This window comes from Cydia fagiglandana, chromosome 9 (assembly GCF_963556715.1).
Source record: "Cydia fagiglandana chromosome 9, ilCydFagi1.1, whole genome shotgun sequence".
Classification (NCBI taxonomy): Eukaryota; Metazoa; Arthropoda; class Insecta; order Lepidoptera; family Tortricidae; genus Cydia; species Cydia fagiglandana.
In genome coordinates this window covers 2,288,228-2,311,740 of record NC_085940.1, presented here as the reverse complement: position 1 = coordinate 2,311,740, position 23,513 = coordinate 2,288,228, and the positions used below count along the sequence as shown (strand labels likewise).

General features: G+C 36.7%; 1 protein-coding gene and 1 long non-coding RNA gene across 2 annotated transcripts; one reads left to right on the top strand and one right to left on the bottom strand.

Annotated features, from left to right (window-relative positions):
• Nucleotides 1–6,576: 6,576 nt before the first annotated feature.
• Nucleotides 6,577–22,961, bottom strand: LOC134667597 (uncharacterized). The gene is made up of 4 exons (XM_063525029.1): nucleotides 22,751–22,961; nucleotides 8,023–8,102; nucleotides 7,675–7,752; nucleotides 6,577–7,475 (listed from the first exon to the last, which is right to left on the bottom strand). The coding sequence occupies exons 2-4, from the start codon at nucleotides 8,078–8,080 to the stop codon at nucleotides 6,979–6,981; spliced, it is 633 nt and encodes a 210-aa protein (XP_063381099.1). The 5' UTR covers nucleotides 8,081–8,102; nucleotides 22,751–22,961; the 3' UTR covers nucleotides 6,577–6,978.
• On the top strand, nucleotides 16,596–17,317 carry LOC134667596 (uncharacterized). The gene is made up of 2 exons (XR_010098660.1): nucleotides 16,596–16,810; nucleotides 17,029–17,317. It is a non-coding gene; the product is annotated as an uncharacterized LOC134667596 (long non-coding RNA).
• Nucleotides 22,962–23,513: the final 552 nt, after the last annotated feature.

Sequence of the window (23,513 nt, the reverse complement as noted above, 5' to 3'; positions counted from 1 at the left end):
ATTCAATGGAAAGTTGGACGTCGTGCTGGTGTCTGAGTGCATTCATGGAGTCAGTGTACTTGAGATAGAAGGGGGAGGGCTTGTCCCTAAACGTGACTCATACCATCCTCCGTTAGACATCTTGCTCCCATTAGCTTCCACGCTGAAACCTCCCTCAGAGCGAATTGATCCTGGTAACGTTGACACACAACGGGACTGGAATTTCCAGAAAGCTAATTTTGACCTCTTGTATGAACTTGTCTCCAAACTGAGCTGGCAGGAAGTTCTTTATCCTGATGATGTTGACGTTGCGGTTGACAAGTTCTATAAAATTATTTATAGCGTATTTGATGCATCTATACCAAAGAAAATTCGCTCAAAGGGGACCACGAGACGTTATCCAGTCTGGTTCACGGCGGATTTAATTACTGACATAAAAGCAAAAGCTCGTATTCACCGGGATTGGAAGGCTACGAAAGATGTGGATCTTTACATGCAGTTTTCCCATCTTAGAACAAACCTAAAAAAACGGATTTCCTTAGCGTATGCACGTCATATTGATCGCATCCAAAACATGGTTAAATGTAATCCACGCTTATTCTGGCAGCACATAGATAGCCTTAAGTCGATGGGAGGGTTTGCGTCTAAAGTTACCCTGGAAGGGAAACAATTTGTCGGAGTGGAAGCAGCGGAGGCCTTCTCCAGATTCTTCTCCAGTGTCTTTTTGCCTGATGTTCCTCGCCTTGATTTAACTTCTATACAGAGTACCCAAAAAAGTCCTGCACAAAACATTAACATAAAAAACATAACTATACAGGATGTAGAGACTGGTATTAAACACCTAAAGGGTAATAGCTCAATAGGGCCTGATAACCTACCGGCTTATGTTGTCAAGGGATGTATGGATTTCTTTAAAGTTCCTATACACCACTTATTTAATTTGGCTCTTTCTACTGGCAGGTATCCAAATCAATGGAAAATAACGCGGGTAAGACCTATTCCAAAATCTAAGGATACCGCCAGTGTCGACAACTACAGGCCTATAGCCGTGCTGTCTACACTAGCAAAATTGTTCGAGTCGATATTGCATAGGTTGATAACAGGGCAAATAAAACCGTTCTTGTGTGACTCGCAGCATGGTTTTAGAGCAAAGCGCTCCGTAGATACCAATTTGATGACCCTGACTGATACTATATCGGAGCATCTTGATAAAGGCGTCCAGGTAGACGTACTTTACTTTGATTTCAAAAAGGCTTTCGATCGCGTAGATAACGATGTCCTGTTAGACAAGCTGAATGTTCTAGGCTTTTCGCCTAAGTTGCTAACTCTATTTGCGAGCTATCTACGCGATCGACAGCAGTACGTTCGTCATGGATGCTTTGTTTCAGCTCCTTATCACACGAGATCTGGTGTCAGTCAGGGTTCCATACTCGGCCCTCTTTTGTTCGGGTTGATGGTCAACGATTTGGAGACAGTAGTCAAAAATGCTAAGTGTTTGCTATATGCTGACGACCTGAAGTTGATTTATGGCATAAAAAATGGTGTAGACTGTATTTCTCTGCAGGATGATATCGACTCTGTGATGCGGTGGAGCGTTAAAAATAAACTCCTCTTCAATGTAGCCAAATGCTGTATGTGCACATTCAGCCGAGCTGCAGAACCTCTGATTGCGCAGTATATGCTCGGACCTGATGCAATTGACAGAGTCTCCTCTGTGAAAGATCTTGGAGTGGTCTTTGACTCTCGTCTAACATTCCACGATCATATACGAACGCTAGCTGATAACTGTTTCAAAAGACTAGGCTTCGTGATCCGCAACGTCAAGGAATTCCGAGATGTTGAGGCCATAAAGCTTGTCTTTAACGCATTGGTGAGAAGCAAGTTGGAGACTTCGTCGGTCGTGTGGATCCCGTATGAGTCAACCTACGCTTTACTTCTAGAGAAGATTCAAAAGGCTTTTCTTAGATTTCTGTATAAGAAAATGTATGGGTTTTACCCATTTTTATATCCAACTAAGTTTTTGCTCGGAACACTTGGTTACAACTCTCTAGAAGTAAGGCGTAACTGTAATTTACTGGTTACCGTTTGTCGCATGCTGCGTGGGGAATCCGACTGCCCAGACCTCGTTAGTCGTGTACTCAGACTGCACGTGCCGGATATTCCCAGGATTAATCTAAGGCCGCGGGTGCGCCCACTATTGGCAGTGCCATTGGCACGCACTGTGTCACGCAGGAATTCGCCGCTCCCTCGAGCATTGACACTACTCAATGCGCTCCTGATGTCAGCACCTGATTGTGATTTGTTTGCATGGAGATGGACGACTGTGTACCGTGAGTGTCTGAAGTATTGTGAGACGATGGATGACAGGCCTTCCACAGTCGGTGTATAGGTAATAATATGTTATGTGATGTGATTTGCTATTTCTGTTCCTCCTGTGTATGTTGTATTCTGTACCTACTTTGTGTTATATTTTTCTTGTAATGAAATATTTTGTAAGCGTTTCTCGGCGCATTGGTAATTTTACTGTAATGCCGTGTAAACATAATTGTTTTAAAAAAAAAAAAAAAAAAAAAAAAAAAAAAAAAAAAAAAAAAAAAAAAAAAAAAAAAAAAAAAAAAAAAAAAAAAAAAAAAAAAAAAAAAAAAAAAAAAAAAAAAAAAATAGCGAAATAGCCGTTACAAATAACATTTAAATCTACCTGCTTAGAATAAGCGTAAGAAATGTTCAACACTTACCCAAAGGGGATTTTAAACACTAAAAAATGATTCCATTTGCACTAAATGAGTGCAGGAACGGAATGAATAAATATAATCGTACAAATTCATTCTCGCCGGGCACGACAGACGTCGCTGCGCGAAGGCAAGCGAGCGTGCGCCGGCGACGAAAGCTAGATCTGTCCTGCCCTGATCGACTGGCGCGCGGGCCCGCGCGGAGAGAGGGTCCGCGGGACGGGGACGCCGCTAGCCGGTTTACGTCGAACAAAAGAGTGTTGCTCGAAGTACAGTGAGTCGCAATTAGAGGGAACAGTTTTGTATAAATAATATTAAAGTGATATTATTTTAGTGTATTTAAGACAAGTGATTATTATTAAAGTATTTATATTTTAATGCCATATAAGTTATTTTACAATCTAATTTAATTTTATAAATGTAACCTAGGTTACGTAACGTATCTACGTTACAATACCCCGGCGCGTGGTCAAGGATTTTATGTCATCTAAATGAAATAAAATCCGCAGAACTAAGCACTTGTTAATACGCTTCCATAAATCTTCATTCATACTTCACGCTTGCATAAAACATTAGTAATTACTCGAAAATACGTTCAAGAATTTAATTACTAACGCACAATTACAAAATAATAATGAGGTGTCTCGTTACACGAACTAGAAACCCTACAAGTACCTTGCTAAATAGGAGGTATCACGCACTATTTTTAAATTAAATGAATATCTCCGGAAGGAAAAGAAAACCACACTTCGCAATTGATTACGCAATTTATGCACTGTGCGTACAGTATTTGGAAGTGACAAGAATTTAATTGTCAAAGCCATTGGTTTTTAATACGTCAAGAAAAATTGGGTAAATGTTGAACTAATTCAAAAAAACAACAAAATACTCCGTCTGTTACAACAGTAATTAAAAAAAAATTTACGAACGTTTTTGGTTGTTTTTCTTAAAAGCACGAAAGAAAATGTAAGAAGCAGAAGCAGAAAGAAAGAAAATAAAAACAACACAAAAATATAAATCAAAAAAGCGTTTAAATGCAACTAATGCGTACGGAGCGTAAATGTACAAAAAAACAAAGTAACCATTTAGTTAAACTTAAAAGACACAATTTAATATGGCCGACTGTACTAATGAAAAAAAACGACTAATACCGGTTACAAACAAAAATGCCAAAGAAGTAACAAAAAAAATAATTAATACAACAAATGCGGCTGACTATACAGTGCGTACGATACAAAGAGATTGCAAACAAATTTACAACAATATACTACTCCGTACACTGTAGCTGCTGGCAACCAAAAAATAAAAAGAGGAAAAAAAACGTTTCACAAAAAAATAAAAAAAAACCAAAACACCACACAAACACACAAACCACAGATACCCACTCAGAGCAAAATCAGACCCTATTTAAAAAAACCACGGTGAGGCGCCAGTGCTACGGGTAGGCGGAGAGGAAATTAAACAAAGAGTTAAGAAAAGTAACTAATTTATTCTCCGCCGCAAGCACACGAATAGGTCGTAGGGTAGGGTTCTAGGCCGGTACTGATTTTGCTCCGAGGACAGTTCCACCACGCAAGTACTCCCCTGAAGCTGCCGGAGCCACTGCGGGTTTGGAGACGGAGACGGACGAGCTGAGGGACGTCAGCTGGGCCGCTCAGGAACTGCCGGCTGGTCTTCACGGCTACGGTCTTAGCCGTAACTAGGCCCCCTGGAATTTATTTCCATAGTGTGAAGAGAAGTTCTTTATATGTCTCCGCTGACTGTACCCGGCACGGCAAGAAGCAAAGCAGGAAGCAGTACTGCGTGATGATGATGGTGAAAGTTTGGTGATGTGCGGAATGGTACAGTCAGACGGAGTTTACACTTTGCACTGATGTTAAGTTTAAAAGAACAAGTTATAAAACAAAACTGAGTATAGGATCTAACGGTCAAATTTTGAATTTAAAAATTACTGGAAATTAAATTATCTCATAGACTTTAAATAAACACAATTTAGCAATTAAAACGAGATGAAATAAGAGTGGAATGATTGCAAGAGTACCTAAATTAAGTGGCAAGCAAAATCACACAAAGAAATAGCATAGCGAAATAGCCGTTACAAATAACATTTAAATCTACCTGCTTAGAATAAGCGTAAGAAATGTTCAACACTTACCCAAAGGGGATTTTAAACACTAAAAAATGATTCCATTTGCACTAAATGAGTGCAGGAACGGAATGAATAAATATAATCGTACAAATTCATTCTCGCCGGGCACGACAGACGTCGCTGCGCGAAGGCAAGCGAGCGTGCGCCGGCGACGAAAGCTAGATCTGTCCTGCCCTGATCGACTGGCGCGCGGGCCCGCGCGGAGAGAGGGTCCGCGGGACGGGGACGCCGCTAGCCGGTTTACGTCGAACAAAAGAGTGTTGCTCGAAGTACAGTGAGTCGCAATTAGAGGGAACAGTTTTGTATAAATAATATTAAAGTGATATTATTTTAGTGTATTTAAGACAAGTGATTATTATTAAAGTATTTATATTTTAATGCCATATAAGTTATTTTACAATCTAATTTAATTTTATAAATGTAACCTAGGTTACGTAACGTATCTACGTTACAATCGTTACTATATTATTTCGTAGAAATAACAACTTCTGTGTTAATTGGAAGGCTCATGTCTTATTGAAATTGATGGATTATTTATTTTAATGTTATAGTATAAATAGAGTATAAATATTGAGGCATGAAACTAGATGTTTGTATTTAATAATTTAAATTTTGATAATATTTTAGTTAACGCGACATTTTTGTAACTTATATTCCTTTGACATGCATGAATTATGTCAATACAAATAATTTTCACATGCCATAAGGCTGAACATATCATGGGTCAATATGTATACTTAATAATATCTACTGTACCATATGTTCTCGTGAATAAACTTTCATTTCATTTCATTTCATATTATTTGCAAAATAGTATTTTTATTTACTATTTTGCAAATCTAATTTGCATGCGTTGGGTTGACCTAATTTCTTATTTATGACTAATAGCTTCGAGCTTCCGGCGCATCGTTTTGTATGGAATGCATCACGTGATCGCCTGTCATGTCATAGAACAGTAAGCGCCGGACACGGTCCGGTCTAACGCGAGTCATCCTTAACATTGTGACCAAAAAAGCTATATTTAGCTATTCCAAACCCAAAGAGAGGGTCTTGGCCTCCGAAACGAGAGCACGCCACTTTTCCGGATCCTGCGCCGTTTCCTGCCAATTATCGGCTTGAAGCTGACGCAGATCCGCTTCCACACTGTCTCCCCAGCGGTATCTGGGCCGACCTACCAAGCGGCCACCGTCGGTCTGCCCAAGTACGCCCTCTTGGCAGCCCGATCGCGATCCTCTCCCATTCTTAATAGGTGACCAAACCAACGAAGTCTGGGATTTCGTTTCGCCGGCCATTTATTAATAAAACCCTTTTTAATAATAAAATGTGTCGTCACCAAGGTGCTCCGAGATACAAAACAAGCTTTGACATTCACTTTTCCTTATTACAAATACGTACACAAAGCACAACATAATTAGGGAAACTCCCATCTGCCGCTCCCAGAGGCGAGGGATAACACATGTCTGTAATAAATAAAAGGAATGGGATAAGACGGGAGTCGAAAAAGAGGTCAGGGATGAGTATGATAAATAAGTCAATTATTTCACCTTACACCCTGTTTCCATTCCTTGACAGGGAGTGTAGAAAATTGAATCTTAATATTTACGAAAGAAGACCCTTTTCTGAATTTACCTGTGAAAATTACTCTGCTTGCTTTGGTTTGGGATCATTCATTTTGTTGTTTCATGGTAAAGGAGATTTGTTTTAATAATACACGACAGGTGTAAATAATAATTTATTGTGTAACATGTTTTGAAGAATCTCTTAACACCATCCCTGTCCATTTATCCACACGGAGAGTAATTATTTATGTACGTATATTAGAGATGAAATATCTACTTAACTTATTAAGGTGTTTTTACTGACTTTTAAGCAATTGCGAAATGTTTTTAGGCTTTAAATACAATGGGGTCTGGTTTATTCAAAATGGCACTTGACTACGACGACGAGAAGAATATTACAGAATACCTAACTTGTCATCGATACAAAACTGCTAAATATAATCACTTTGTAGCTACGATTCAATATTAAATTATCGACTAGACGACGCTTTGGTCCCGCAGCGACTAATAAAAATAGAATTTAGATATTTCTACCAAAGAGAGCCAGATGACTTGGCACGTCCTATCTTACCGCCGTGACTGCTATCACGACGTTACGTCTACTCTTACTTCTATTTAATTTCACAGTTTTGTAGCTAAAATGTCTCTCATGGAATGCTATATGTTTTTCTCCACTAGATTGGTTGGCTTTCTTTTTTACTTTAATCCATCTGTCATTTTTCCAATCGTATTTTTTGCCAATGTCCAGCAAAATATCTTCAAATCTTGGCCATTTTGAGCGAAGTACGTTAGCTTTTTCAGTCGTACTTATTTTTATTGTATCAATTGTAGGCGTCCCATTTACCTTGGAAGTTTCAGGCAGAGGTCTGTCTTTGCTTTCGGTTAGATTCTTCGTATTATTGCTTATCAAATTGAGGATATTGATATTATTTTTAACTTCCTGAACATTGTCTACATCAGACATGTCTAATGTTTCTTCTTCATTAGAAAATTCTTCGTTCTTGACCCAGTTGTCAGAATATTCGTCGTAAATATCTTCTATTTCATCTTCAATCTTTTCTGTAAACAAATTTATATGTAAATATAAATTAAATATTTTATCACAAATAAGGTAAAGACAGTCTTAGAAATTTCAAAGGTAGAAAAAATATAAGATTAATCACGTAAAAAAATATAAATTATGTTATAAAATATCAGAAAATTTATAATAAAGCCATCAAAGTGTCCCTTCAATCAAATAAATGTCTAATATTATTACCCGCCATTTCCTGGAACACAGCGATATCTCTCTGGAGATTTTCTCTGTTTTTACTTTTCCATTTTCCATTACCCTCATCTGTGAACAAAAACATAAAGCCATGAATATTTTTAAAATATACACGAACGAATTAAGGAAGTACCTAAGTATGTACATGTAAAGGTATAATGTAGAATTTCATTGATATTAAATTACTGTTGTTCTTAGACATATAGGTACAAAGTAAATCATATATCGATTAGATAATTAGTTAGTAGAGTTAGACCAAGAAAAGTCTGCGGCGATTTTGATAGCCCACGCAGTGCAAGTGTTATTTATGATCAATAATAATATGAAGAAGTATATTACCTATAAACGTAGTGAATACAATAATCAGGCAACATGTGAATGGTTTGAGACGTGACATGATTCCTCTTCTCAATTTCCACCTGCAACAACGAAAAGTTAGGTTAGTTTGAGACAAACATAATCTAATCACTCACTCACTGTTACCAAAGACATGAAAGACATATATGTAACTTCGTATAAGATGAATAAAGTCTAAGGAAAAAACGTGCCTCTGAAATCAAGAAAAAGTCATTCTCGGATAGATGCCGCACACTCCTTTAGCCTATCCTCGGCTAGACGGCGTGACGACACCGTTTCATATTTAACAATTTTATCATATCAGTGAATGAACATGGATCAAAATGATATAAAAATAATAAAATCATTTATCCATATAAGTATATACATTTTTTTGATATTTTTATACGTTTTCATTTTGAGTTTTAGTCGTGTGTCGATAGATGGCAGTAAATGTACTGTGACTACAAAATTTACAATGACAGGACCCCTCTATACTATCTATTCTTTTTGCTGTTACCCAGTAGTTCTATCCAAATAAATAAATATATGTGTTTAAACTGGGAAAGTACTAAGCTTGTAGGTAATTTTTTTTTTCAGTTTCTAGAAATAAAGGCTTTTTTATGTTTATTTGATTATAAATTATTAAATATTTAATTAGGTTACTGTTGACCTAACATAAATTATAAGCAATAACTAACAAACGTATCGACCATATGTTGTCTTTAATAAAGAAATTTTAATTAAATTAAATACAGTACTTCAAAAGGGAGTTTAATTTTCACTTTTCATCACACTTGCTCGGGAAAGATCTTATTTCATGCAGGCGTACTGAAGGATAAAGATCTACATTGTCCCCGCGTGAGTTATGGATCATGAAAGACATAGCCATTACTCCCTAGGGATTCCACGAATTTAGGACCAAAGTTATTAAAACGATTTCCAGCTTGCCAGGAATTAATTCCTCAAAACACTTTTTTTTTATCAATTTCATTGGCCTAGTGGGAGAGCAAAATATTTTTATAGCCCTTTAGTAAGAATAGCTCTCATGTTGTAATGTGCTGGAGGTCTATTCAGATAGTTATTTCTTGTTATCAATTTATAATAGATATGATCGTATTCATTGCAAATTGATAACTCGAAATTACAATAGGGTAGGGTGGTCTAAGACTGCGCGGTCGATAAGAATGCGCATACGTCATAACTTAGATTCAAAGTGAAGTTCGTGGCTAACTTCAGTGTTGTTTTAAACTGTAATGGCACCTATTATTGCCCCAGGAATTAATTTTGTTTACTGTGAAAATACGACACTCTAGGTGAGTTTGAAATTTTTATCACATGTTGATCTTATTTTTCTTCAATTTAAATGTATTGTCACTAATTGTCTTAAGTATATTAAAAGATGAGATCTTGAATTTGCATCGCGTATGCGATTGCGCGTTTGAATGGGAGTCGCTAGTTCACGTCATTTTACATCGGTGGCGTTACCAGTATGCTTTAGTGAAAATGAAGGAATGTGTAAGAATGCGCATGGTACAACCGTGTAAAAATGCGCGCGCAGTCTTGCACATCCATTTCCACATGAATATGAAAAAGGGCTCAGAAATAACCCAGGAAGAACTATAACTGTATACCAAATGTGTAAAATCTTCACAACAGCTTGTCTCAAAGCTGCAAACCCCGCAGGTGATGCTGAAAGTTTTAAAACTACAGGAATATCGCCTTATAATCCTGAGGTATTCACTGAAGCCGATTTCTTGGCTAATTCTGTAATCTATATTATAGAACGATATAATGAGGCTAATTTTGCTGAAAGCAAAGATACACATCAAGCGCAATCTACAAGCCAAGATATGTTGCTATAAATCATGTTGACCCTCTTAGGCAGGCCCGTGATGTGGCGAGATCTAGGTATAAAGATCCTATTACTGAAGACAGGATCGCGTGCATCGCTTGTAATGAATGGTGGCATAAACAATGCACAACGTACACGGGTGCTGCCGCTTTTGCTTGTGACTTATGTAAATAATTATAGCCTTTTTGGGTATCGCGCATTCTTACCCTACCCGCGCAGTCTTACACATCTTGCTGCGCATTCTTACAACACAGGTAGTGTAAGAATGCGCATTTCTCATTTTTCAATTATGCTCTAATATATCAAGATTGATTAATCTCATCTACAAATAGTATTTAAAATTATGTTGTCTTGTTATTCGGGAAGAAAATAACAAAAGTTGATTTCATTTATACCGTTTGTTTTTATTTTATCACGTCTCAAACCTTAAGTGCGCAGTCTTAGACCACCTACAATACCCTTTATTGCACACCTCATATACACGTAGTTTACAATAAATGTACATTAACATAAACAAAGACAATTATTATAGAGGTAAGAACAGGCCAGGCAGATGGGCAGGTAGAGGTAATTACTACTTATCATCATCATCATCAGAATACCTACAGGGTGTTTAGTACATCGTTTGCCAAATTAAAACGGCAGCTAGATTGAGTCATTTGCTATCTTCTCAGGCCTAGAAATTTTTAATTTGGCGTACTTAATTCTTTTTTTCACGGCTATGCCAGTTATTTGTAAATTTCAAATTTTTACTTGCATATTAGTAAAAAAACCATGGACCAATTTTGTTTTTCTAGGCACGAGAAGATAGCAAATGACTCGACCGCCGTTTTAATTTGGCAAACGATGTACCAAACACCCTGTATATCTCTTGATATCAGTCAGCCGTGCGGACGGAAACCGATAGCGTTGAAAATTGCAATATCTAGTCTTTTCGCTCGGTGCACCCAGACAGGTCGATACCAGGAAACCTGGTGTTTCTACTGGAGGCTAGTATTTCCATCGGACACGGGATTTATTGTAACTGTTGTTATGTTGCTCCAACACCTCTTTTGTGATTTCTCTTGCGTATATTTGAATTCACAGAGGCCGATTATCTTTCAATAATTTCACAAGTTTTTAGTCTCATTTTGATATGACCTTCAGTCTTGTCCTCGAGAATTATTAGCGACGCGAATCAGTAAGTGCGAGTGAAATGTCTTAAGTACGATTTCCACCAAACGGGGTCGGTGCATTTCACAGTCCCCTGCAATAATATGCTACCTACTCTTCGAAGGCCGCAAAAATATGTGACACGCTCTTATGGCTCCACAAATAAGATCGTGTCAGATATTTTTGCGGCCTTCGTTGTGTAACATATTATTGCCGGTGACAGGTATAGCAAGCTACTGGCTGCTCGCGGACGCGACCGGCTCCAGGCGGACGCCATCGCTTCTACAATACATAATGTATAGGCATATGCCTATTACATTACTATACACATTATATGCGGATTTATAATATTGAAAACCCGGCGCGGCCCGTCTCCAGCCGGTTGGTAAGAACTGTACATAAAGGGACGATTTCTGATTGCATATAATCACGACCTACAAAACAAGATGAAAACCAATTATTTATTTTTTTCAAATACGAGTAGAATCGGCCCCCGACCGCACAATGTAGGTACAGGTATAAATATATCAGCCCTATGAACGGAAACTGTTTTAGATATTGTAAAACTGTAGTATTTTCACTGCACACAGACAGGATGATACCTGGTAACGAGAACTATTTGTATTTTATTTATATTGGAAACAGGATTTATACAGCTCTCGGGTTATTGATCCAACACCTTTTTAGGGTTCTCCGTACCCAAAGGGTAAAAACGGGGCCCTGTTACTAAGACTCCGCTGTCCGTCTATATATCCGTCTGCTTGTCACCAGGCTGTATCTTATGAACTTTGATAGCTAGACAGTTTAAATTTTCATAGATTAACTGAATGGGACGAAGTTATGCGACTTATATAGCTCAGTCCTTTAGTAATTCAGTTTAGGTCCTAGGTAATCCTAACCTAAACAGAATCGCAATAAGGACATCATGGTAATGCTCCTGAACGTTAAAATTGACTAATTAGCTAAAAAGTAAAACAACACTATTTCTGCTAACTTTTCCTGTGCATTCCAGATTTAAATTTATTGATTCCGGGGATATCAGGTAGTCTCACTCGTCACCCATTTAGCCATTAAAAAACCACATATTAACTCACATTTATAGACGGGTCTAACGCGAAATTTATTCAATTACCTTTATTTACCGACGTTTCCCGTCCATAAATGTGAGTTATTGTATGTTCAAAACGCGGAAGTTTTAAATATTACATTGAAAAACCAGTTAGAATTTGGAATTTAGAGAGATTACAGTATACAATTACGTATAAGTGGATTTCTAAATGGCTATTACGACTCATATGTGCTGAAGCAAGGCTATCATGTACGACAAGTGTTGAAAATGTTTCCTTTAATAGAGGAGGAGCTAACGAGGAGGTAACGATGTGGTAATTTGGAAACAACAATTAACGTGTTGTTGGTGGGAAATTGGTGTAATTGTCACGTTTCTTGTTAAATAGTAATAATAGCTCAACATTATAATTATTAAAGGCTCTTTGAGTAATAACAACAATTAGAGTCGCACAAACTAAACTGCTATATTATTACAAACAAGTTTTAAAACGTACATTCTAAAATATGAAAGGACCCCGCAGCAAATATAGGGAAAAAGTGGTTTCAGTTAAATCTCACGAAATTTTTGTAAGATGTTAATTTGGCTCTCCTGATTATTGTTTTGTATGGGCACAACTCTCTCAGAAGTATACTTTCAGAAATAATTAATGTAATTGTTTGATACAAAATATGTATTTGTTAACCATTTTTACGTAATTCCTCCTCCTGACAGTTGTTGGCTGCACTAGTGTAGTAAATAAAGGTAGTGGACCCCGCAGTAATTCCTCAGCCAGAAAACGCTTTACAGTATGATAATATCAATAAATAAAAAAATATTGTATTTAAATTTCCAAAGAATAATAATAATAGTATTTAAGTAAATACCTAAAGTCTTAAATCGTTAATATCTTTTTACGGAAAATTGCTCCGTTTAAGTTTCTTCTCCGGACATGTTCATGTAACGTATTGCAACAATATATGAAATATCAAAAAAAAAATCCCCGCAGAAATACCAATATTAACAAAATATAATTTTTTGGCGTGGCTTGGACCGGAAAATTGCTCAGTCTAATTTTTTCACTGGAATGCCATTTTATTGCCGATTTATACATACAAATTGAAAATCTAAAAAATTTACCATGTAACTATACTTTTTTTCAGAAATTGCCTTTTTACTCGCTGTGGAAAATTTCTCTATCCATTTTATTTATTGAATTAAGTTCACAGTTTTCTTTCCATTCAACTATAAAAACATCAAAAAAAATAACGAGCGTATTCAAAACTAAACATATCGGGAGCAGTGTATAGGGAGCGGGGTGTACAAGGGATGACAGTTCTTTTGGATATTTTGGATTTAAGTATATACGTGACTACTTAGTATATATTTAAAAAGAAATCAGGCTGAGAAATTTTCCACTCTCAGTTTTTATAGTTCTAAAATACATAAACTTGGGAATGCATTTTTTTTTGGATTTTCTTACCCACTACGCCAAATTATATTCTAAGATCATATAAGAAGGAAAAAATGGCAGAGCAATTTTCCGATGAAAATGAGCGCCAAAAAAGGAATTATCGTAAAAAAAATATTCTCATGTTTGACAAAAGTTTTAGATTTTTTTCTAGTATCACATACTGATACAAATAACTTATTTGGTAAAATATTTTTGGACGGAGGAATTACTCGGTTCAATATATAAACAGATTTGTATTTTTACGTATAAATACCTAACTTAGGAGTGGTTTTTTTTTTTTGGATATTTATATGTTAGATTCGGCTCATACTATACAATAACCAAGCAAAATTTCATCGACTGAGAAATTAATGCATGGGTCTCCATACAACAACTTGCTTCGTTTACTACACTACACCTTATATCGTCAATAACTGTCAGTGCGTGTCATAACAATCCCACCAAAAACATAAATGTAAAAAAGGAGAGCCAAGTTCTATACAAAAATTATGCTTGGCTGTGGGGCTCCCCGCAAAAAGAATGGAGATCTAAATGAGTGCCACTGCCAAGTTCTATGCAAAATCCAAATATGTATTTATAGGAACAAAATAACATTATAAACAAGTATTAAACTCTATTTCTTTGCTTTAATGGATACCTATAACAATTGCTGTTATTTAAAAAAATGTGAGATCTTAAAGTAGGTTAGATTTGGCTTGGCCAGGTATTGTTATAGGTATCCATTAAAGCAAAGAAATAGAGTTTAATACTTGTTTATAATGTTATTTTGTTCCTATAAATACATATTTGGATTTTGCATAGAACTTGGCAGTGGCACTCATTTAGATCTCCATTCTTTTTGCGGGGAGCCCCACAGCCAAGCATAATTTTTGTATTGAACTTGGCTCTCCTTTTTTACATTTATGTTTTTGGTGGGATATCAATACTTTTTGTAAAGAAAACTAGGCAGGTATTGAGATTTAATGTTTTTTCTTGTGTTTCCGCTGTATGGTTTTTACTTCTGTTCTTTGTATAATTATGTGGTACCGCGCGCCGCCGACGACACACCGTTGGCCGGTTGTTTAGAGCGTATTAAAAGTTTTTTGTATGGGGCACCACTTATTTTTTGACTAAACTTTATTTTAATATAGCAAATATAATAATACATATATTGGGGTAGTTTCAAATATCTGCTTGTAACGGTTCCAACGCTACAATAAAAAAATATTTTTTTGTATGAAGACCCCCCCTATTTTTTAACTTTTTTTTTATTTTTAGATTTTTTCCTACGCTTACACACAATAACCGAGCTGGATTCCAAATTTCATCCTTCTAGGTCATCTGGAAGTAGGTTAGGTTTTATATCAGTCCCAATAAAAAATGGTTTTTTTGTATGGGGACCCCCCCTATTTTTAAACTTTATTTTATTTTTAGATTTTTTCCTACGGTTACACACAATAACCGAGCTGGATTCCAAATTTCATCCTTCTAGGTCATCTGGAAGTAGGTTAGGTTTAGGTACTTATATGTCAGTCCCAATAAAAAGTGGTTTTTTTGTATGGGGACCCCCCCTATTTTTTAACTTTATTTTAATTTTAGATTTTTTCCTACGGTTACACACAATAACCGAGCTGGATTCCAAATTTTATCCTTCTAGGTCATCTGGAAGTAGGTTAGGTTTAGGTACTTATATGTCAGTCCCAATAAAAAGTGGTTTTTTTTGTATGGGGACCCCCCCTATTTTTTAACTTTATTTTAATTTTAGATTTTTTCCTACGGTTACACACAATAACCAAGCTGGATTCCAAATTTCATCCTTCTAGGTCATCTGGAAGTAGGTTAGGTTTAGGTACTATAAGTCATAAGTCAGTCTTAAAATTTACGACTTTTTGACCTTCATACCTTTATAACCGTTTGAGCTAGCTTCATGAAATTTGGGCTTCTAGATATCCTTATGGATATAATTAAACACACGTAGTTTTATGTGTTTACGTCGAAGATGTTTTGAGTTATAGAAGGGTCAAAAGTGGCACCAAGTGGTTCGTGTAATATTACACTCGGCGCTGGCTAGCCAGTTCCTTTGCTTGAACTTGGCTTGACACGCTGCCGCGTGTCTAGATATATCGATTTTAGAAAACATGTCGCGTAAATAGAAAATTATATTCTTGATTATTTCTGAAAGTATACTTCTGAGAGAGTTGTGCCCATACAAAAACATAATCAGGAGAGCCAAATTAACATCATACTAAAATTTCGTGAGATTTAACTGAAACCAGTTTTTCCCTATGTTTTCTGCGGGGTTCTTTGACATGTACATTCAAGTATTTTTGTATAAAAATACTTCGACTCGCTATAAATTCTATGTACCTTTTTTTTTATTATGAATGGGCTTACTCATGGCCACAGACTAGCCGAGGCGTAGACGTGGCCTACGATGGAGCGAGCTCGCCCAGAAGGTGCCTGTTCAGTGTTCACTCTTGATTTGAAGGTTGCCGGGTTATAAGAACACGGAAATATAGACGCCGGCAAGGAATTCCATTCCTTGGCAGTGCGCATAAGGAAAGTAGAAGCAAACCTATTACAATTTTAGCAACGGTAATCGGTAGGTACCAATATACCTCTCTGTGTACATTACTCAACACATACTCTCAATATTCCACTTATCGAATATAGAAATCTTTCGCTTGCTTGAGTATCAATATTAGCACGAGGAGTTAAAAGACAACTTTGTCCCTTTGTAAGCTAAAAAATCTTTAAAGGAGTGGTCCATTGTCAGAAAGACTTAGTCAAATATCTAGAGAAATTAACCAAGTAAGGTCCAGTTGCACCATTCCACTAACCCGGGATTAAGCGGTTAAAGCGTTAACCTAGTGTCAAATTGTACTGGTAACCACGGTAACGCCAATTTTAATCGGTTAACCTCGGGTTAGTGGAACGGTGCCAGTGGGACTAAGACTTATAACAGATATTCCTCGTAGCAACCTCAGGGCTATAACCGCGAAAATCGAAGTTCGCAAATTGCGGGGATTTTTCTCTGTCACTCTAATTACGCGTTCGTTGGAGTAGGGGAAGACCGGGTAATGGGAGTCAGCGGGTAATGGTGGTCACCCACACATCTCCAAAACTACAAACACTAGAAATACGTTTACGGGCGTTCCCGCCCCCCTCTGGCCCCGCGCTAGCGCTGCGACAGCGCCGCGCCAGTATGGCGACGGCATCGGGATTAAGAGGTGTGTTTTGTTTTTGCGGCTCGCCGATGTAAATTTTTACGTACGCAAAATAGACGGTAAGTACTATAATTATTGATGTACTTATATGTGACTTTTTTATGTCTTTACTTGTGCATTAAGTGTACCGATTTCATAGTTAAATCTCGCGTGCTGTTAACACGTATCATGTGTTTATTTTTTTTTCTTCATAAAATACTTGTGGGTAATGAGGATCAGGTGACCCCCATTGCCCGCAATGTAAAAGGTATAATATAATTTGTTATTTTGGTTTCAGATGCCGAAAGTACGAGTCAGAACTACCACAAAAGCTTCCTGGTCTTCTGACACATTGGAAAAAGCAGTGAAACTTATAGAAGAAGATGGATTTTTGTATGATCCTCATTACCCGCAAGGTGACCACAATAGCCCATACCTCTGTGCAATGGGAGTCAAAACAGTTAATTTTTGTAACTTTCATATTTGCCAAAGATGATTAGTAATGTGACGATTATTGATCTCAAATAATAGTCAATTAAGTAGATTTTGTTATGAGGCGGTTGCAATAAAGATTTCGTTTCATTTTATTTTTTTATATTAATTCTTGCTTAAGTGATCCCCATTACCCCTTTCTACCCTAAAAGAGAAAGATCCCCGCAATTTGCGAATTTCGGTTTTCTCGGTAGCCGCTCAGCACGTAAGACTAGTACGCAAAGTCAGTAAATAAGCCACAGTTGATCCGACTTTTAATCGACCCTTCCACGCCTTGAGGATTAAAATGTGGATTTATCACAGACAAACATTTTAGCTCCCAAACAGTTGGTGATTTCTATTAAAATTATACCTAAGGAACTTCGTTCCAAACATGTTAATAATGTGATCCTTTGTTACGAAATGTTAGAAAAAAATATTGAAGAATTTCAAAAGTAGGTAGTAACTATAGCTCATAACAGATTTTTCTCAACACAAACTCAGCACAGGAAAATAGGATGTCGATTCTAATGTAATGGTTTTGATACGACCTCGACGATTGTCATGGTATTAGGCGTGCTTCTGACGCACAACTTTCACTACATTTCGCGTCACTTTCATCGTGAGCTTCAAGGGTCGTATCAAAACAAGCTCAAATCCGTTAAAAGTTGTCTAATCAGAATAGGGTTCTAGTACTCAAAGTAAGCCACAGTTGGTCCAACTTTTAATTTATGTCGACCTTTCCGCGCCTTGAGGTTTAAAATGTGGACCTTTCTTTCTCTCATTCAATCCGTGCACCTGCCGCTTTTCACATTGAATTTCCTTTTTAATATAACATTAATTTTAACAGTATTTAAGGTTTTTGCTAAAACTCGTTTTGAACAAACGTCGTTGACCTTATTCCTCATTAATTGAAATGTTTTGACCTTTTATTAATGGAGTTTAAGTACTTTTAATTTACATTGTCTGCACTTGAATGGGTTTCGAATTAAATTTGTATTATATTTTAACTCTCATATTCGAATTAATTTAATACAGACGGACTGTGCTAAATGTAAAATTACATACAAGATTAATATAGGTACAGGGGCCCGTTTATCAAAAGCTTGTGACTTGTAATACGAGTGGAAGTCCCTTTCTAATAAAAGCTGTCAAAAAGGGACTTCCACTTGTATTACAAGTTACAAGCTTTTGATAAACAGGGCACTGATGTAGTGCATAGTTATTTTCCGTCGTATTTTCACGGAAACGTATGTCTTGCTATTTCAGTTAGTCTCGATACAAAACGTACTGAGGTTGACTGAAGTAGCATGACAAATATAAAAGTTTCCAAGAAAATACCACGGAAAACAATTATGCACTACATCTGAGGCGCTACCGCGAAAACCGAAATTCGCAAATTGCGGGGATCTTTCTCTTTTACTCCAATGAAGGCGTAATTAGAGTGACAGAGAAAAATGCCCGCAACTTGCGAACTTCGATTTTCGCGGTTATAGGCCTGTTTCGGCCATAGAGTCACGCGCACAACAACATTATGTCGTAATTACAGACGAGGACGAGATTTTAAATTTAATGTTCTTTTTAGGGTTCCATACCCAAAGGGTAAAACGGGTCCCTATTACTAAGACTCTGCTGTCCGTCCGTCCGTTCGTCCGTCTGTCACCAGGCTGTATCTCACGAACCGTGATAGATAGACAGTTGAAATTTTCACATATGATGTATTTCTGTTGCCGCTATAACAACAAATACTAAAAAATAGAATAAAATAAAGATTTAAGTGGGGCTCCCATACAACAAACGTGATTTTTTACCGAAGTTAAGCAACGTCGAGCGGGGTCAGTACTTGGATGGGTGACCGTTTTTTTTTGCCTTTTTTTGCATTATGGTACGGAACCCTTCGTGCGCGAGTCCGACTCGCACTTGCCCGGTTTTTTCAAATCAATGAAGTGACGTCCGGGTGGCAACTACAGCTACATTACCTACTGCGACCTTGACGCGGGCGATGTATCTGTCAATTTCCTCCAAAGTTTCCAAAGAAAACATCATGAATTTAACTACACTTAATTTTACCTGGGTATAACCTAGCATTAGTCAAGCCTTTTGGGAAAATTAAATCAACTTTAATTTGTATTCGGCGTTTACCCGTTTACATCTAGGTGTACCCAACCCAACACTGGGATGGTAATGTCTGAAGTGATGATGCAACATCTACCTATAACATTACCCAGCCAGTGTTGGGTAGATCTATATGTATGCGGCGGAATACAGATTCAATGTTGTTTAAATTTTCGGACTTTACCCAAAAGCATCGGGTAATACTAGTTATACCAGGATAAACTTGAGTTTAATCAACCTTCTAACATCACCGTAACTTATACCGGGTGTAGCCTATAACATGAGCAAATAATTAAAACATAGATTGTACTCCTCAAACGATGACACTTTTGTTCAACAACTTTTAAAAATTATGAGGTATTTAGTGTCCCTATTTTTCATACAAAATAAATATTATCTTCAATGGACGCCATCGCCACGCCATATCATTGTGATTGACGTTACTTGTCAAGGCTTAAACACAAAAAAATTCGCAATACATTGCGTCTTAGAATAAACTTTAAAGTGTATTAAAAATCAACTCACAGGTTATTTTTAAAAGTTGCTGAACAAATGTTGGTCAGTATGAAGAGAATAGCCTACAGTAAATTTTTTTGCTCGTATTACAGGCCACACCCGGTATAGGTACCTAATACCTACGTTTGGGTCCAATATGTGTCTACGTAAATAAGTTATTACCTCCTTATCGTAATAAGGCAGGTAATAAGTTATTTATGAAGCAAAATTAATGTCTCAGGCAATAACCTTGTGTAATATATTGTGTAGAACACAAACACAACAAGCCATTAATATCTAAGTAGGCACAATTTAATGAGAATAAAAGCGTAGGTATAATAATAAATATTGTATATACATATATATATAAATATGTATACAATAATTATTAATGAACTGTAAAAGAAAATTCAAAACAGATTTATAATCTTATATGTAAATAGTATCTTTAAACAAGCAATTCTTGTATATATATTTATTTATATACTATTTACATATAAGATTATAAATCTTTTTTTTAAATTTTCTTTTACAGTTCAAAAAATATACATAATAAGGTTCTTGTTCCACTTCCACTTAATGAGGTTTCAATTCGTTAGAAATAATTTCGTTTTACAGAAGTAAGATGAGACTAATTTTTAGGGTTCCGTACCCAAAGGGTAAAACGGGACCCTATTACTAAGACTCCGCTGTCCGTCCGTCCGTCCGTCCGTCCGTCTGTCACCAGGCTGTATCTCACGAACCGCTAGCTAGACAGTTGAAATTTTCACAGATGATGTATTTCTGTTGCCGCTGCAAATACTAAAAAGTACGGAACCCTCGGTGGGCGAGTCCGACTCGCACTTGTCCGGTTTTTTCACTAAGCGCTCTCAATAAATCATAATAGTTTTGGTAGTTTAGATTTTTACTTAATGGGCTGATTTCTATTTTCTTGTACTTAATCTCTTTTTTCGTCATATTTTGATAAAAAGGTAAATCTTTAGCTCCTCATCTGGGCGGAATAAATACTAAATCTCAATTTGGGACATAAAAAATGTATGTAAGGTAAACGTACTGGCGTTCGACGCGATCCCAGTACATGTCATTTTGAAACTTAAGTCATTGTCAATAGAGATAGAGGTGGCAGCAGGGTGTCATCTATTGGGCATTAGCATGTCGAGCATTAGTACGTTTACCTTACATGTAATTTTACATTGAGTTACTCTACTAAACTCAGACTCAGAGCAAGATTTTGTAGGATAAATATACAGTAAAATTTCCTATGGGAGAGTAAATTTTTTCGCGATTTCGGGGTCGGTGCCATAGTAAAAATTGGTCAGTGTGACCTACACATTAACGGTTTTGAGTAAATGTTTTTCGTTTATTTACATACTGTATTCCATCATATATTATCGAATTTTAACGAAAAATAACTATAGTAGTAGACCCTATAATGGACGTGGAACCAGTAATGGGACAAAAAAACATACTTCCTCTAAAATAAGTATCTAAAAGTAGTTTATAAACACTGGCTGTATATTATCATAAATAAGAGTCCTAGAGCTGTTTCAGTTTGAAGTTTCATTAAATTTGGTTGCTTTTTAAGAAATTGGCGGCAACCCAAAAGTTGTCGTGTCACTGAAAAAAAATACCACTGCGAATTCTTAACAACTTCGCTAAGAGAGGTGAGTTAATTTATTAAATTTCAATTAATTAATATTTGATGAAAACTAAAATGTGTTTTGTTTATTGCATTTACCATGAGATAAGGTATACAACACACTATGTTGTGACTCCACAGATGTAAAAAAATAGTGGTATTTGGCCCAATCCCATTATAGGAGCTGTAAAACTGCGTACCTCCTATGATGGGACAATTGACAGAATGATGCTTGCCATGCCATAATTTCATGTTTAAACAATGCAGAAGTAAAATGTAGTTACGAAATATGTCAATCAGGAGGTATTCTCGGACTTCGGATAAATTAATATCGTTTTTCCAAACTTTTATTTAACTTGCCCTGTTAGTTAGTGTGGGTCCAATCTTGGTAGTTGAATTTGAGCCACTTTTCGATTTCCGATTCAGTTGAAATTTTGTGTAAGTACGTAATTAAGTATGCAAATCGGATGATAATGCAATATTATGATAACATGGACCTAATCTGATGATGGAGACAGGAGGTGGCCATGGGAACTTTATCGCAATAAACCCTAACTAATTGTGTTTGGGTATATTAGAATTGTCTCGATGGATCTAATACAATAATAATTGACTGTGGAAAGAAAAATACATTCAGCGATAAAAGCTTATACCCAAAATTGATTTTTTTGCCGTAACTTATTCCCCATTTCAATATTTTATACTGATAGAGCAATGTCCATTATAGGGGGCCCATTACTGGATCCACGTCCATTACCGGGGGCCCATTACTGGAGCTTTGGTGTCCATGACTGGAGAAAAAAGGCATAGTTTTAATTTGTTAAATATGTGGAAACTAATTGCTGTATCTTTGATACAACATGCCTAAAACATGAAAGACGGATAGGACTTTCATCTTTTAACACGCTAAGCGGTAGACCATTTACATGTATACGGGAAATATCATAAATACTCCAAATTTCCTCTTAAATGTCCCATGACTGGTGCTGTTACTATATGTGTGTAAAATAAAAATCGGCCCTATTGCAGATAGTATCTACCATACAATCTCATACCGTCTCAAACAAATGTTTTAAATGTGTCATCAAGATTCCGAGTATATACCTACCCCCTTATTCATAAAACTTTACGGGCCTGATTTAGTTAAATTATGTTTTATCCCTTTCTTACGAATAAATAAGTCAAAATTACAGATAAAGACAAACGATTATTAGCTAATTGAGGTTTGTAGCGCGTTTATGAATAAGGGGGCTACAATATAACTGAAATATTTGACCATGAATTAGTAAAATAAACAAACCTTTATATCTCCCTCACAATTTCCAAGAGTAGCCAATAGAAACAACGATTAAATTTGAAAATGAACCTTTTTCCAAATCACGAAACTTTACTTTGTTACGAATCTCGGCTCCGCTGCCGCACGCGCGGTCTCCCGGAGAGTTGGTAGCAGACTAAAGTCGAAACCGACGTATAAGTCGACAGAAACACCCTTACCTTTATTACTACTTCACCTAAAACCTCAACGCATACATTGCGTTCTCTGTAAGGACATACAGCCTGAGTTGTGAGCTCAGCGCGTCAATGGATATGATAAAAGGCTAATTATCCGTTCGTTTGCGTTGCGTGGTAAGGGCCCGCCCGCTGTGTAGCCACCCCACGTTTTCCTATATTCAAAGTGCTTAAGCCTGTATTGTATGTCTGTAGAGGTGGGCTTTTCAATCAGATGCGCTGCCCTTAAGCCGGTAGTACTAAGTTGCATTCAAAAGTCTAAAGTTAATTAACTCTGGTACCACAATGTCTGACAGAAGGTAATTAGATTCTTTTACCAGCCTTTATGCGTTCATTTCCAATAGCTTTGTCCGTGCTCATATTAATTAACGAAGCAGTTTTCTTTTTGTTTCTTATTCTCTTCTTATTTCGAAGGTAAAAAACCTAATAAGTAGTATGACATAAATAAAATAATAATAAACTTAGCCTATGTATACACGTCCCACTGGCCTCTTCTCAAGCACGAGAAGGTTTGGGCTATAGTCCCCACGCTGGCCCAATGCGGCTTGGGGACT